Genomic DNA, 12,628 nt, shown 5'->3' with positions numbered 1-12,628 from the left:
TCACATCTGCTCTCAGCCGGTGGGATCTCTGCGTGGAAGGGTCCGGGGGCGGCCTGTGCTCGGGGGGGGAGAGGGGGGATCGACCCCAGGAGGGGGGCCTCCGTTGTGGCCTGGCCCACGATCGGGGCCCACCGATCGGCAGGCCGGCCTCTCGGGCTGGGGGCCTCCTTTCTTCTGCGCGGTCCCTTTAGCCCTACGCCATGTTGCGTCGGGGCCGGAGCGGAGGAGGGAGCCACTGCGCATGTGCGGGTTGGCACCTGTGCCACTGCGCATGCGCGCGTTGGCGCCGGTGCCATTGCGCATGCGTGGACCCCGCGGCGTCCAGTTGATGCCAGGATCAGCAGCTGGAGCGGCGTGGGCCGCTCCATGCCGTGCTGGCCCCCAGAATTGCTGATCCTGAGGCCATGTTGACGGCGTCAACACTTAGCCTCAGGATCAGAGAATCCCACCCGATGTTTCCCTTAATGTTAGCAGATCGCTAATTCACTGAAACAAAAATTTCATCTTCCATAGTCTGACAGATGGTGCCATAATATCAGTTTCAACAATGCATAGACGTGCATTAATATGGCAAATTATGCCATTTAGAGGTTGATTCTGCTGAGAACCATTTGGTTACTGCTTGATTCTGAATTTTGAATGAAGCAGACAATTTAGACTGCTGTCTTTATTTCTATATAGAATTCACGGAGTTGTCGGGGAGAAACTGTCAATTAAATTGTATCATGCTTCAGATAGGAACATAAGAACAGGAACTGGCTATTTAGTACCTGGAGCTTGTTCTGTCACTCAGTAAGATTATGCCTGATCTGTGTCTAATTCCACCTATCAGCCTTTGCCACATATTCCTTAATACTTTACAATAACAAAAATCTATCCTTCTGAAGTTAAAATGAAAAATTAATCAAGCATCAATTATCATTGGCACAATCGAGTTCCAATCATCTGCCACCTTTTATGTGGAGACATGTTAGATAATTTCACTCCTGGTTGCCCTTTGGACAGAAACTTCCCAGACAATGGAAGAAATGTATTTCCATCTACTCGATGTATTTCACATAGGATATATGGCACAGAGACCTGGGACGGATTCTCGGCTTGCCTACTCCGAAATTGCGAAACGCAATTGGGCAGAGAATTGCCTTCGATGCCAAAATCGGGGTAGGCACCAGTTTGACACCAAATCGGGATGCTCCGGCACCCTGGAAATGAAATGCTGGGGCAAGGGGAGGGGGGTGAACAGGCCGAGCAGTCAGGGTGCCCCCTCACAGGACTGGGGTGGTACCCAGGCACCAACCGCCATTAAGGCAACCATCTTGCTGTGCACCTACTGATTACCCACCGGTCCCTGGTTCTACACAATGATAACAGCCATATAGATGCGTCCACCACTGTACCCGACCCCTCTGCCACAGCGCGCACCCCCCCTGGCCCAAAAGACCCCACCCAACCGGCCACCACCCACCGGGGGACCGGCCAGGGCAACACCCACGGCAGCCCCAAGTGAGGGCACTGCCAGCCAATGGTACGCCAGCATCAGGGACGGGCCTAGGACCAGGAGACGGTCGCACTGAACCTCTACGCGACAGGGTCCTTCCAGTCGCTGAGTGGGGTCCTGTCCGGGATTTCACAGACCTCGGTGCACAGTGCACCCATGCCGTCACTGAGGCCCTATATGCCCAGGTGGAACAATACATCCATTTCCATGTGGACCAAGCCTACCAGGATACCAGGTCAGCGGGGTTAGCCGCCATCGCAGGGATGTCCCAAGTCCAGGGGGTAATTGACGGGATGCATGCCCCCCTATGGGATAACAGGCCGCTCAACACATACCAAAAGGGGTACCACTCAATGAACGTACTGCTGGTCTGGTCCATCAGCCGCACATCATATACCTCAGCGCCCGATACCCGGGAAGTGTGCACGATTCCTTGAGTGTGATCGAGCGGTGCTTCGGCCTCCTGAAGATGCGCTTCAAGTGTGTGGACTGCTCTGGAGGGGCCCTTCAGTACGAGGTTGAGAGGGTCGCCCGCATCGTGGCAGCTTGCTGCAACCTCCACAACATCACGCAGCAGGGAGGCGATGTGCTGGAGGACCAGGATAAGGAGGAAGGGCAGACCTCGTCCGATGGAGAGGGTGCTGGGGAAGTGGATGATGAGGATAACATGGGGCTCAGGCAGGCAGGGGAGGCTGGACGTTGTGTGCGCCAGGGACAACACGCAGGGGACGCTCTGATCGCCTCCAGGTTCACCTCAACCCAAACCACACCCCATCACTTCCCACACTGCCAAACCCCCTGCTTGCACACCCCTCCGTTATACATACCTCTGGCGCTACGTGCTGGGGGCCCTGGTTCAGCAATAACAGCATAGTATGGAGGATGATGACAACCTGCTCTGCGATGAGCCCTGGCGCTACACATCGTATGACGTCTGACTCATGCCCACAGTAGCACCGGTCACCTGGGTGATCCCTGCATGTGAGCTGGTCAGTCCATCACACAGACCCGTCGAATGCCTGGGGTTGGGGTCCTGGGGACAGTCGGGGTGCGGATGGTGGGGGTGGGGGGGTGGGGGGGGGGGGGAGCACAGTCCTCCCACAGGGCCTGCACTAGTTCTCCCCCCCTCCCAGCCCTCTGCCAGCCCGGACCTGCCCACCCCCACATCAGGCAGAGTTGTAATGGTGGTAACGGTAGTTTAATGTGAACAAATACATATAGTTTGTGTCCTAGCCTCTATAACTAAGCTGCACTCGTGCCAACCTAACTGGTGTCTAACTCTCTGACCTTATGGGCCCTAACACTACACCTAGGTGTGCGTTTCCTGGGGCGGCCCGGCCTGGATGGCCCCAGCCACTGCTCGGGTGTCCCGGGTGGCGTGGTGTTGCCCTGTTCTGCCCGCTGACCAGCAGATGCATAAGGGACAGGGGGGGGGGGGGGAGTCCGAGATGCTGCGGTGTTCCAGCATCTGCCCTGTAGGAGTCTCCAGCACAGGCCCCACCACCTCCTCCTCCCTCGGGGTGCCCAATGGCCCCCGGCTACTCCAATGGACGGGGCGGGGGTGAGTGGAGCCATCCCCTGAGGACCCCCCCTCCCGCCACCTGGTGCTGCCAGTCCTGGAGGCCCGCTGTGGTCTCGACCAGGGTCTGCATGCTCGTGACATGGAGCACAGGGAGTAGACAATCTCCGTCTGGGCCTGCACCACATCAGCCAGTGACTGGGCCACCTCCCTCTATGTCTGCGTTATGCTGGCCAGCGCCTGGGCAATGCCGCTGACGTTCATAGCTATGGCCCGCTGTGCCTGGATCATGCTGAGGAGCGCCGCTGCAATTTCCAGGTGGCTCTGGCACATGGCTGCCTGTGAGAGAGCAACCCTGTCCTGGGGCTCGGCCACCGCCTGTACAGAATTCCCCAGGCTTTGGACACGTGATCCACAACCGAAAACGTCACCCCCAATGCTTCCACCACGGATGCTACCTGTGCGGTGTGGATCTGGGTGGCACGCATGGCTGGCACCACACCCTGCTCCTGCATGCGGATGGACTCCTGCACCAGCACCTCCAGGTGCTGGATGGTCGCCGACATCCCCTCTTGTAGTCCCTGGCTCTCTGACTGCATTTGCACTGTGGCTGGGACTGGATATTCCAGAACCCCGAAACCCATCTGGACTGCAGCTGGTTCCTGGGGTCAGCCTGCCCTCCGACCGTCCAGCCCCTTGGCTGCTCCTACCTCCAACTGCTGTACCGGATGCGATGTGTGGTGTGCACCAGATAGTGTCCCAGGAACCTCTCCACTAATATGCCCAACCGAGGTGATAGAGTCTGAGCTGGTGGAGGGTGTTGGAGACAGATGTGACGGGAAATCAGTGTCATCCTCCGACCCAAGCTCCGGGGTGTCCTGAGTCTTGGGCGGAGGGCTGCAGTCGGGGCTGCTCTCCCCGTCAGTGCTCAGCTGACTGGGAGGCACCGGCTCTGGCACAGGCTGGGGGTGGGGGACTTCGGCAAGTCCTGCAAGACATCATGTATGATTCGAGAGCGGGCCAGGGGGTGTGGGTTTGGGGGGGGGAAGTGGGGTTGTGGGGTCGGGGGTGAGGGGGGTGAGGGGTGGGGGCTGAGGTGGGGCAAGGGGGGGTGGGGGTGAGGAGAGGGATGTCCACACGTATCATGGGCAACCGCAACTCAGCGGGGTCTCACTTGCTCGCCTGTGACTGCACTCCACCTCGGCGACATCCCTTTCCTCTGGGCCACTGGCCATGTTCAGGGCCCTCTGCTTGGGCATGGTGAGGGGCCACAGTTCTGCTGGTCCCCCTCCAGTCTTCTCCCACTTCTGGCAGTTGTGCACGGCCCTCTCTCCGGGGGGGGCGTGTAAACACAAACAACGACAGTGGTCGATGGTCCAACGCATGCAACCCAGGGCTTTGGTAAATGGTGGCCTCAGTGGCGAGGGCACCCGGCCATGGTGGATGGCATGGGTGTTGGCATGTGGGGCAGGGTGGGGGTTAGGCTGGGTTACGGGTGTGTGTGGGGGGGGGGTTAGTGTCAGGGGTACAGAGCAGCCAACTCACCCTGGCTGCCCTGAAAGGTCGCGCAGTTTCTTCCTGCACTACATGCCAGTCCTGAATATGTTGCCCACGGCACTGACCACCTCTCCCACCTGCGCCCAGGCGCCGCCGTTCCCGGCTTTCCTCCCAGGCCGGGGTATAGATTCATCCGTCTCTCCTTCACGGGATCCAGAAGCGTGTCCAGCTCAGCGTCCCTGAACCATGGCGCTGCTTTCCTCCAGCCATCTTGTTGCCTGTGATGGTGTGTGTGCGGGGAAGGATCGCTGCGGCGTGTCAGCCTCATGAGTGCCAATCATGGACCCGGCGAATCCGGCAACGTTTTCCATGGAATTGATTGTGTTCCACGTAGCCACGGTGCTGGCCCATTTAAAGTAGCTGAATCAGTACAGGTGTTGCGCCGATTTTGCTGTCGTAAAACGCCACACTTCCTCCGCTGGCGTTAACACGTAGCCTCAAAAACGGAAAATCCAGCCCAGGCCATTTAGCCCAAGCAGTCCTGGCCTGTATTTAAGCTCGACTTGAGCTTCCTCCCATCTTTTCTTATCTAAATCAATTATTGTAAACCTCTATTTTCTCCTCTTTCAAATACTCCCTTTAATATTTTGAAAACATTGATCAAATCATATCCAGGGAGTACGATCTGAGTTGGTGCAATCTTTCCTCATAAGTGTGGTATCCAGAACAGCTTACAGTACTCCAGGTGGGTTTAACAAGATGTATAGCTGAAGCATGACTCCTAAACCCTTAGATTTTGTTTGTATCATTGGCATATTTTCATACATGGCTCTGTTTTGTAATCTAACTATGGGAATATTTGAGGCCAAACACAGATGCTGTGGGGCAGCAGTAGTCAAATCTTGCCAATTAGAGTAACTGCTCTTTAGCCCTGCTCTCTGTCTCCTGCTGCCAGCCAATTTCCTAACCAGGTCAATAGTTTGCCTTCAATTCTATGGACTTCAACTTTAACTAACAGTCTCTTGTGAGAGACTTGATCAACTGTCTTCTGGAAGTTAAGGTCACAATGTAGCTGCTTTGATTTTTTTTTCCTTTTTCTTTGCAATTGTTTTGAAATCGAATCTGAACCATCACACAGTAGAAGCAGGTGTAAAGCAGGGTAGTGTGAGTACGTCATGCATTTACTACCAACCCAATCAATTATTTCTAAACCCAATTTATCCGGTAAATTACATTGGCACAACATGATAATGTTCAAAAGTAAAAAAATAAATTAAAACACATAACTCACTCCATTCCAAAAGAGATGAGAGAGACGCTAACCACAACCAGGTCAAGTATGTTGAAGTAATTCCTGCAGAAGGAGCCTTTGTGAATGAATGCCCCGTAGGCAGTCATCTGTGCAAAAGCAACACAAAGTTGTGACCACAAAGATACCTTTCTAATCAAATGCAATTAAGACAAGGTTTTTGAAGATTGTAAAAGCACAGTTTCATGTTTATATGTATTTAAAGAGGTTATGAATTAAAGGGTTCCCACCATAAAATAGATGCACAGAGATTTTGCTTGGTTTATTAACATCATATTAAAAAGATGGCATGGCATTAACTCAATCAAAAATTGCTATCGAAGAAATTGTCAAGACAATGATTTTTCCAAAAATCACTGATTCTCCCAGGTACTTTTACTCCAATGTTTCAACATTATTTCTGCATGTACTTGATGTGCCTGGTACTGCATGGCACATTGTATGTTTTTACACTGCTGCCTGCTTTCTCTTTTAAACCAAAAGAGCATTTTTGTTTACCTTTTAGGACCGATAGGTTGAGAAATTGGTTTATCTTTGGCAGCTGAATGGAACTTGCATTTGAAAATGTTAGTTCAAGATCTTCAAATACACAAAACTTGTGAGCCATGGATGACAATCACAGGACTGGCATCCTGATGCAGCTTACTAGTCGAGGCCCACAAAATAACTGACTTCAATTGAATACGGATGCAAGAGCTTACTCATGCTCAACTATAAATTATTTTTTTAAATTGTTTCAAGAAATAATTAAAAATATTGGTCTACATAAATATTAGTGTCTGGAAACTATTTGTTTCCTGAAGATTAAAATTCAGAAGATACTTGGGTTTTGATGATGTTGTTTGTAGTTAACATTACAGATGACAATCCCATTTTATTCTGTCATTGTATACACATGCCAAATTTGCGACACATTTGTCTACAGAGGTTCCTACTTAAAATTAGGTAAGTTGTTCTTTATTGTTTTTAATGGAGCACTAGGGAGGTTGATTAAGGAAAGCCAAGACTACATACAGAAATATCAGGTTTCACTCTGGGCCAGGAATCATGTGGGTGAGAATTACTACTGGTCCTGATAAACATGGTCCTGACCTGGTGGGACCTCATAGTGAGCTAAGGGGATAACTCTACAAGTGAGTTGTCCCCAAAGTCCAGCGGAGAGGCCCCTAAATAAGGGGACCTCCAGAGACCCCCTAAATGAAGCGATCACCACAGATACCGCTAAAATAAAAAAAACATATGCCTCCACCCTCCCAGATTCTGGCAATGTTCATAAACATCAAGCTTTGATTGACAGCTCCTGGATCACTTCAAACATAATTAAGTGCTTTTGAATCACCTCCTTCACAGTTAAGTGATTTTGAAGTGGTCAGCTAGAAATTGATAGCACTAAACTCTGTCAATCAAAACTTGATGTTCATAAATATTGCAGTTAGTTTCTCAGCTGACCACTTCAAAGTTACTCAACCGTGAAGGGAGATGAATGGAACAATGCTTCCAGCTGAGGTGTGTGGAAGCTGTCAATCACAGCCCAGTAAAATCAATATCAAAGATAAATGAATGAATGGCTTGCAGATCAAAGAGAGGGTTTAAACCCAACTGACTGTTTTTCTCTTTCCAGGAATTGACAGATGCTGCTTCTTGTGTCTGAGCCAGCAGGTGTATTGCCCAGATGAGTGTCAAACTAGTGATTTTGTTTCACTGCCTCTATAACATTTAATAAGTATTTAGAATTGCGATCCTAGGGCATACAAGGCTATGGACCAAGTGCTGGAAAATGGGATTGCATGGTTAGGTGGTGGTTTTTGACCAGCTCAGATGCGGTGGGCCAAAGAGCCTTTCCTGTGCTGTATTATCCTATGACACTATCAGGACTGCTCTCTAGCTTCCAGACAGGGGTTAGACTTCTGGGGGACTTCTTGACAGAGTTCTCTTTTCTAGGGGTCTTCCTGGCAGGGGTCTCCTTTTTTTGGGGGGGGGGGGGGGGGCTCTCCGTGTTTTATAAGGTAAATTCAAGCCCTTTTTTGAGGCATTCAAATTCTATTTCTTCATGATATGGCTGATTTGTGCCAGATCACCCTTGAATACCATTAGAAAGTTTTCACCTGATCACTGAAATGTATTCCATAATCAGTAGGCACTGTATGAAACCTTAGGTTAAATTTTCTGCTTATGTACTCCTGGCAAGTAGTCTTGCCCACTGGGGGCACATGTGAAATGGTTTGGGTATACTATTGAATGATGTTTATCTCCCTTCATGTGCCATTGGACCATGCATCTTGTTATGATCAGCAAAATGTCTACCTTACAAGTGGCTCAGTTCAACACGCTGCTTATGAATAGTGTGGATAGCAGGGGATAGAGAACAGATCATTTCCGAATTGCATTAGTCATAGGGCAGCATAGTGGCTCAGTGGTTAGCATTGCTGCCTCACGGCGCTGTGATCCCGGTTCGATCCCGGCTCTGGGTCACTGTCCGTGTGGAGTTTGCACATTCTCCCCGTGTTTGCGTAGGCCTCACCTCCACAACCCAAAGATGTGCGGGGTAGGTGGATTGGCCACGCTAAATTGCCCCTTAATTGGAAAAAAATTAATTGGGTACTCTAAATTTATAAAAAAAGAATTGCACTAGTCAAAATTCCAATGGTCACTCTCCAACTTCAACAGCAGTTTTATCCTAGTCACCTTCTGCCTTCTATTGCCAAGCCAGTTTTCAATTTCATGGGATTGACTCTTCCTTAAAAGACTCATGCAGAATTGTTTAAGTATAATCATTAAAAAAATGCAAATTCACAAAATGAGATGAACATTATTGATGTGCCATTACCTTTAAAATAATTTCTACTGTAAAGATACTAGTGAAGACATAATCTGCATAGGTAAGGACCTGTAAAAGAAGAATTTATCATTTAGTCCAACTTTGTAAATGCAAAGAATTGCACATGTCAACAATCAGAATTTTTAAAATTCAATTGAAAATTAGAATAAAAGAAATTCTATCAGATCTGCTGTGGCATTGCTTATGGTGTGTCACGCAATTTTTTGTTAATTACTGTTAATAATAGAAGGGGTATTTACTTACCTACGTAAAGGATTACATACCTCCATGCCAAGCTCTGGCAGTTCGGTGCCCATTGATACACTGTATAATTTCAAGAACCAATGAGCACCAAAATGTAATATGGTGCTTATGAAAAAATGCTTTGGAAAAATCTAATCTGTTGATCAATTTCCCCTATGGAAGAAACATCTGGACAGCAGACCAACAAAAGTGTCAATCAGTCGATCCCTTTTAAGTTTCAAAAAACCCAAACACTTTTATCCACTTGACTTACATCAGAAAACATTATGAGTGCGATTCTCAGGCCTCGTTACGCTCCCGTTCAAGCGAAACGAGGCCAGTGAATAGCGGGAGCAGCCAAAAATGAGAACCACGGCAGCTGCCAAACAGTTTGCGATGCAACCGGCCTGCTCCCGTAGGCAAAATCGGGATCTCGCGTAGCGTGGCGATAAACCAATTATCACCATTTAGGCTCTATAGTGGTATGTATAGTCCAGCGAACCGGAAAAATACCACTCTGCGCATGCGCGAGAAATTGCATACACACATATGGAAAAAGAGCGCACTCAGAACGAAGATCGATTTGCGCATGCGCAATGCATGTTCGCGCATGATGTCATGGACGTGATGATTGTGGACACGCCCACTTAAAGGGAAACTGCCCGGAAATCGAAAAATGACTATTAAAGGCACAAAACAGAAGTTTTTTTACCTCGCAAGGCAGAATATTGCCTGAATTTGAACAAACAGCTAAAGATGACTTTTGCAGCATCGTGGAACAAAATGTTTGCAGCATGCAACAAGAAGAAAATGTCAACAAACCTAAAGCTAAAGAAGATCAATCCTACATTGAAGAATATTACTCAGATATGGCAGAGCTATTCGGGTTCGATGATTATTTTCTTAGTAACAAGATTGAAAATCTAAATAGCACTCCACTAATGGTAGATGAATCCAATACATTGATGGAATTGCACACTGTTGCTACATCGGATAGCAGTAACTGAGTAATGAAAGACTCCAGAGAGAGAGCAAAGAAAGAAGAAAACTATGAAGGTCTATCTAGTTTATTTGATCAACAAAAAGAAGACAATGAAGATCTATCCACTGAATTTGCGAACAGTGACAAAGTGATCACAAGGAGCATACAAGATGTGCAAGACAAAAGTGAAACTGACAGATCTCAGCTAGACTGTACAAAAGCACATGACAATCATTGTACAACAATGAAAGAATCAATTGAGAACAAAACAATTGGGAACAACCTATAAGAAAATAACATCTTGGAGAAGTTGACTCCAGAAGAGGAGCACCAAGAGATCAAAGATAAATGAGATCATCCAGAAAAGACTGATGTCACAAAGCTCAATGATGCATCAGATCATTCGGAGGAACATGAGGTCATAAAGTGCAGCGAAACATCAGGTAAGACAAAGGACACTGATACTAAAATGTTTGAAAATGAATCAAACAATGCCAGGAAGAACAGGACACTGTTTAGACAGAAAAGATAATATTTGAGTTCGTATTTGCTCAAAGACCAAAAGTAAAACCAGTTTTTTAGGCAAAGGACACACAAACTCGATACCACAAGCACAGAAAAAAGACCAGGTCAGACAACAAAAGTGGTTCAACCAATCGAACACCTGATCGATTTCAGCTGATGACTTGTTGGTACTTCAACATACCACGAATGAAGACTGAGGACAGACTTAATTTGTGAAGAAACACAAATGAACTGTTTAAAGAACTCTTCTTTTTAACTCACTTGTTAACTTTAGTATACATTTCAATGTATCATGTACTAATGTTACTCATATTTTCCTTTTTGTCATGTACAGAAATGTCAAAAAAAAAGAGGGATGTCATGATATGTATATTCCAAGTATAGTAAAGGGTTAAAAAGAGAGATTATATGTATATCAACACTAGATGGCATCACTGAGTGATCTTATAAAAGGCTGCATCTCTAGGCATGCTGGGAGAAGCTGTTGCAGATTTCAGTGCAGAAGAATAGTGTGAAGTTGAGTTAGAGTGTGGTTTATAAATTAGAGGGATTATTAATTACTGTATCATAGATTCAGTACTATTATTTTATTATCCGTTATTCAGTAAAGTGTGCGAACCTAATCAAGTTAAGTAGTGTAAAATAAATTACTTTTGATTTAAACATCTTAGTTTTATATTCTTTGTCAACACTACAGATCTGGCTATCTTGGAGAACAAGACAAGGAATATAACATGATACCAATAGTGGTAATATAACAGGCCCTATTTGCATACAATAAATGAGAGGCATCCCATATCCAACGGCCTCCTGTCATTCAGCGGACTCCGCAGTAAATGGTTACGTTGGTGCCGAATAGTACTCCTTTTGAAAAACCTGATCGAACGGCTTCGGTGGGGAGCCGAGCAGGTGAGTAGCCATCTTTGCTCACAGACAAAGAACCCAGGGGTGCTGGGATTGCAGCCCGTGTGCTCGGCAAAGGGGGAGGAGGACTCTCGGCTGGGGATAAGGGACCCTCCGCAGGGTGGGCTGCCATAGGAGGGTGGGTGGGGAAGTGCTGGGAGGGCAACCACTCGCGGTACCACCATGCCAACCACTGGATCAAGTGTCCCCGTTCCTGGGGCAATCTTGTCCCTGCTGTCTGCCCTAACGATCACCGATAACCCCCACCGACAGCTGAGGCCTCTGGCTATGCGGCTATCGTTAATAGGGAATTGGCAATCGTGGTTACGTGAGCACTTCACACATCCCAAGCGGATTCCCGTGGGTAGGTGTGCCATGTAGCATGTGGGAGTCATCGCCAAACATCAGAATCACACCTTGATGCCTGGACACTTGCCTGAACACTGTGGGAGTCAACACCACACACGCAGCAGCCAACATCCGAAAACCCAGGGGATGGGACACAGCTCCGGGGACATGTCCATGACCGGAGGGCGGGTGGGTGCCACGGGGAAGGGGTGATGCCTGTCGACATGAGCCAAGGGTTCGGAGGTCGACCCGCATTGCGGAAGAGAGTGACAGAGGCATCATACTGCTTGTAAACAAGGGTATTTAATGTGTAATACAAGTCCCCACTCTCCTGATGGTGCCGCCACCACCCTCTGACCCCCACCCTCCCTTCCCCAAAGTCCAACCTACGCCCCTCCACCTGCAATTTGGACAAACTCTGCAGTGCCTTGGCCATTCCCATCTTAGAGCGGGTCATGTCCTTCAGAACCTCATCAAGGTCAGCCTGGTATTGGGGGACATCCCCTAACGAGGCAGACATTCTGCCGAGACTCTCAGCCATGGCCGTGGACACCTTCACTAATGGTGGCGACGTCGTGCACCAGGCTCTCCACTGCGGTCGCCACCCTAGCAGTGTTAGCCTCTGTGCCACACATTGCTGGCGGCATCTCACTCCTCCAATAACCTATGGACTTGCTGGAATGAGGCTGACATCTCCCTCTGAATGTCCCGGCTGCTCCCTATCGTCTCCAACAGCTCCAGGTAACCCTGTTCCACAGGCTCAGCATCAGGCTGGGACCCAGCTGGGTGCTAGGATCCAGCAGCCCTCCGACTGCTGTCTCGCCTGGGAGTTCTTGCCTCCACCTGATGTTATTCAGCAGCTGTGTGGTACTCATCAGATTGTGCCCAAGCCTGTCCACTAACGTATGCCACCGAGGTGTGTGTATCTGCGCTGGTGGAGGGTGAGGATGACAGCTGTGCCGCGAGTATAATGGTGGCATCCTTGG

The 12,628-nt window shown here is 48.7% G+C and overlaps 1 protein-coding gene across 5 annotated transcripts in view; it reads right to left on the bottom strand.

Annotated features, from left to right (window-relative positions):
- cacna1c (calcium channel, voltage-dependent, L type, alpha 1C subunit) overlaps nucleotides 1-12,628 on the bottom strand; it is a 1,623,635-nt gene that overhangs the window by 524,745 nt on the left and 1,086,262 nt on the right. For all 5 annotated transcript variants that reach the window (XM_072484617.1, XM_072484613.1, XM_072484615.1 and 2 more), the window contains 2 exons: nucleotides 8,651-8,710; nucleotides 5,806-5,912 (listed from right to left, as the gene is read on the bottom strand). In XM_072484617.1, the coding sequence (XP_072340718.1) occupies nucleotides 5,806-5,912; nucleotides 8,651-8,710 (167 nt within the window). The remainder of the gene's footprint in view (nucleotides 1-5,805; nucleotides 5,913-8,650; nucleotides 8,711-12,628) is intronic.

Source organism: Scyliorhinus torazame, chromosome 19 (assembly GCF_047496885.1).
Source record: "Scyliorhinus torazame isolate Kashiwa2021f chromosome 19, sScyTor2.1, whole genome shotgun sequence".
NCBI lineage: Eukaryota > Metazoa > Chordata > Chondrichthyes > Carcharhiniformes > Scyliorhinidae > Scyliorhinus > Scyliorhinus torazame.
Note: the sequence above shows the minus strand (reverse complement) of the source record. Positions and strands in the feature narration are given on the sequence as shown.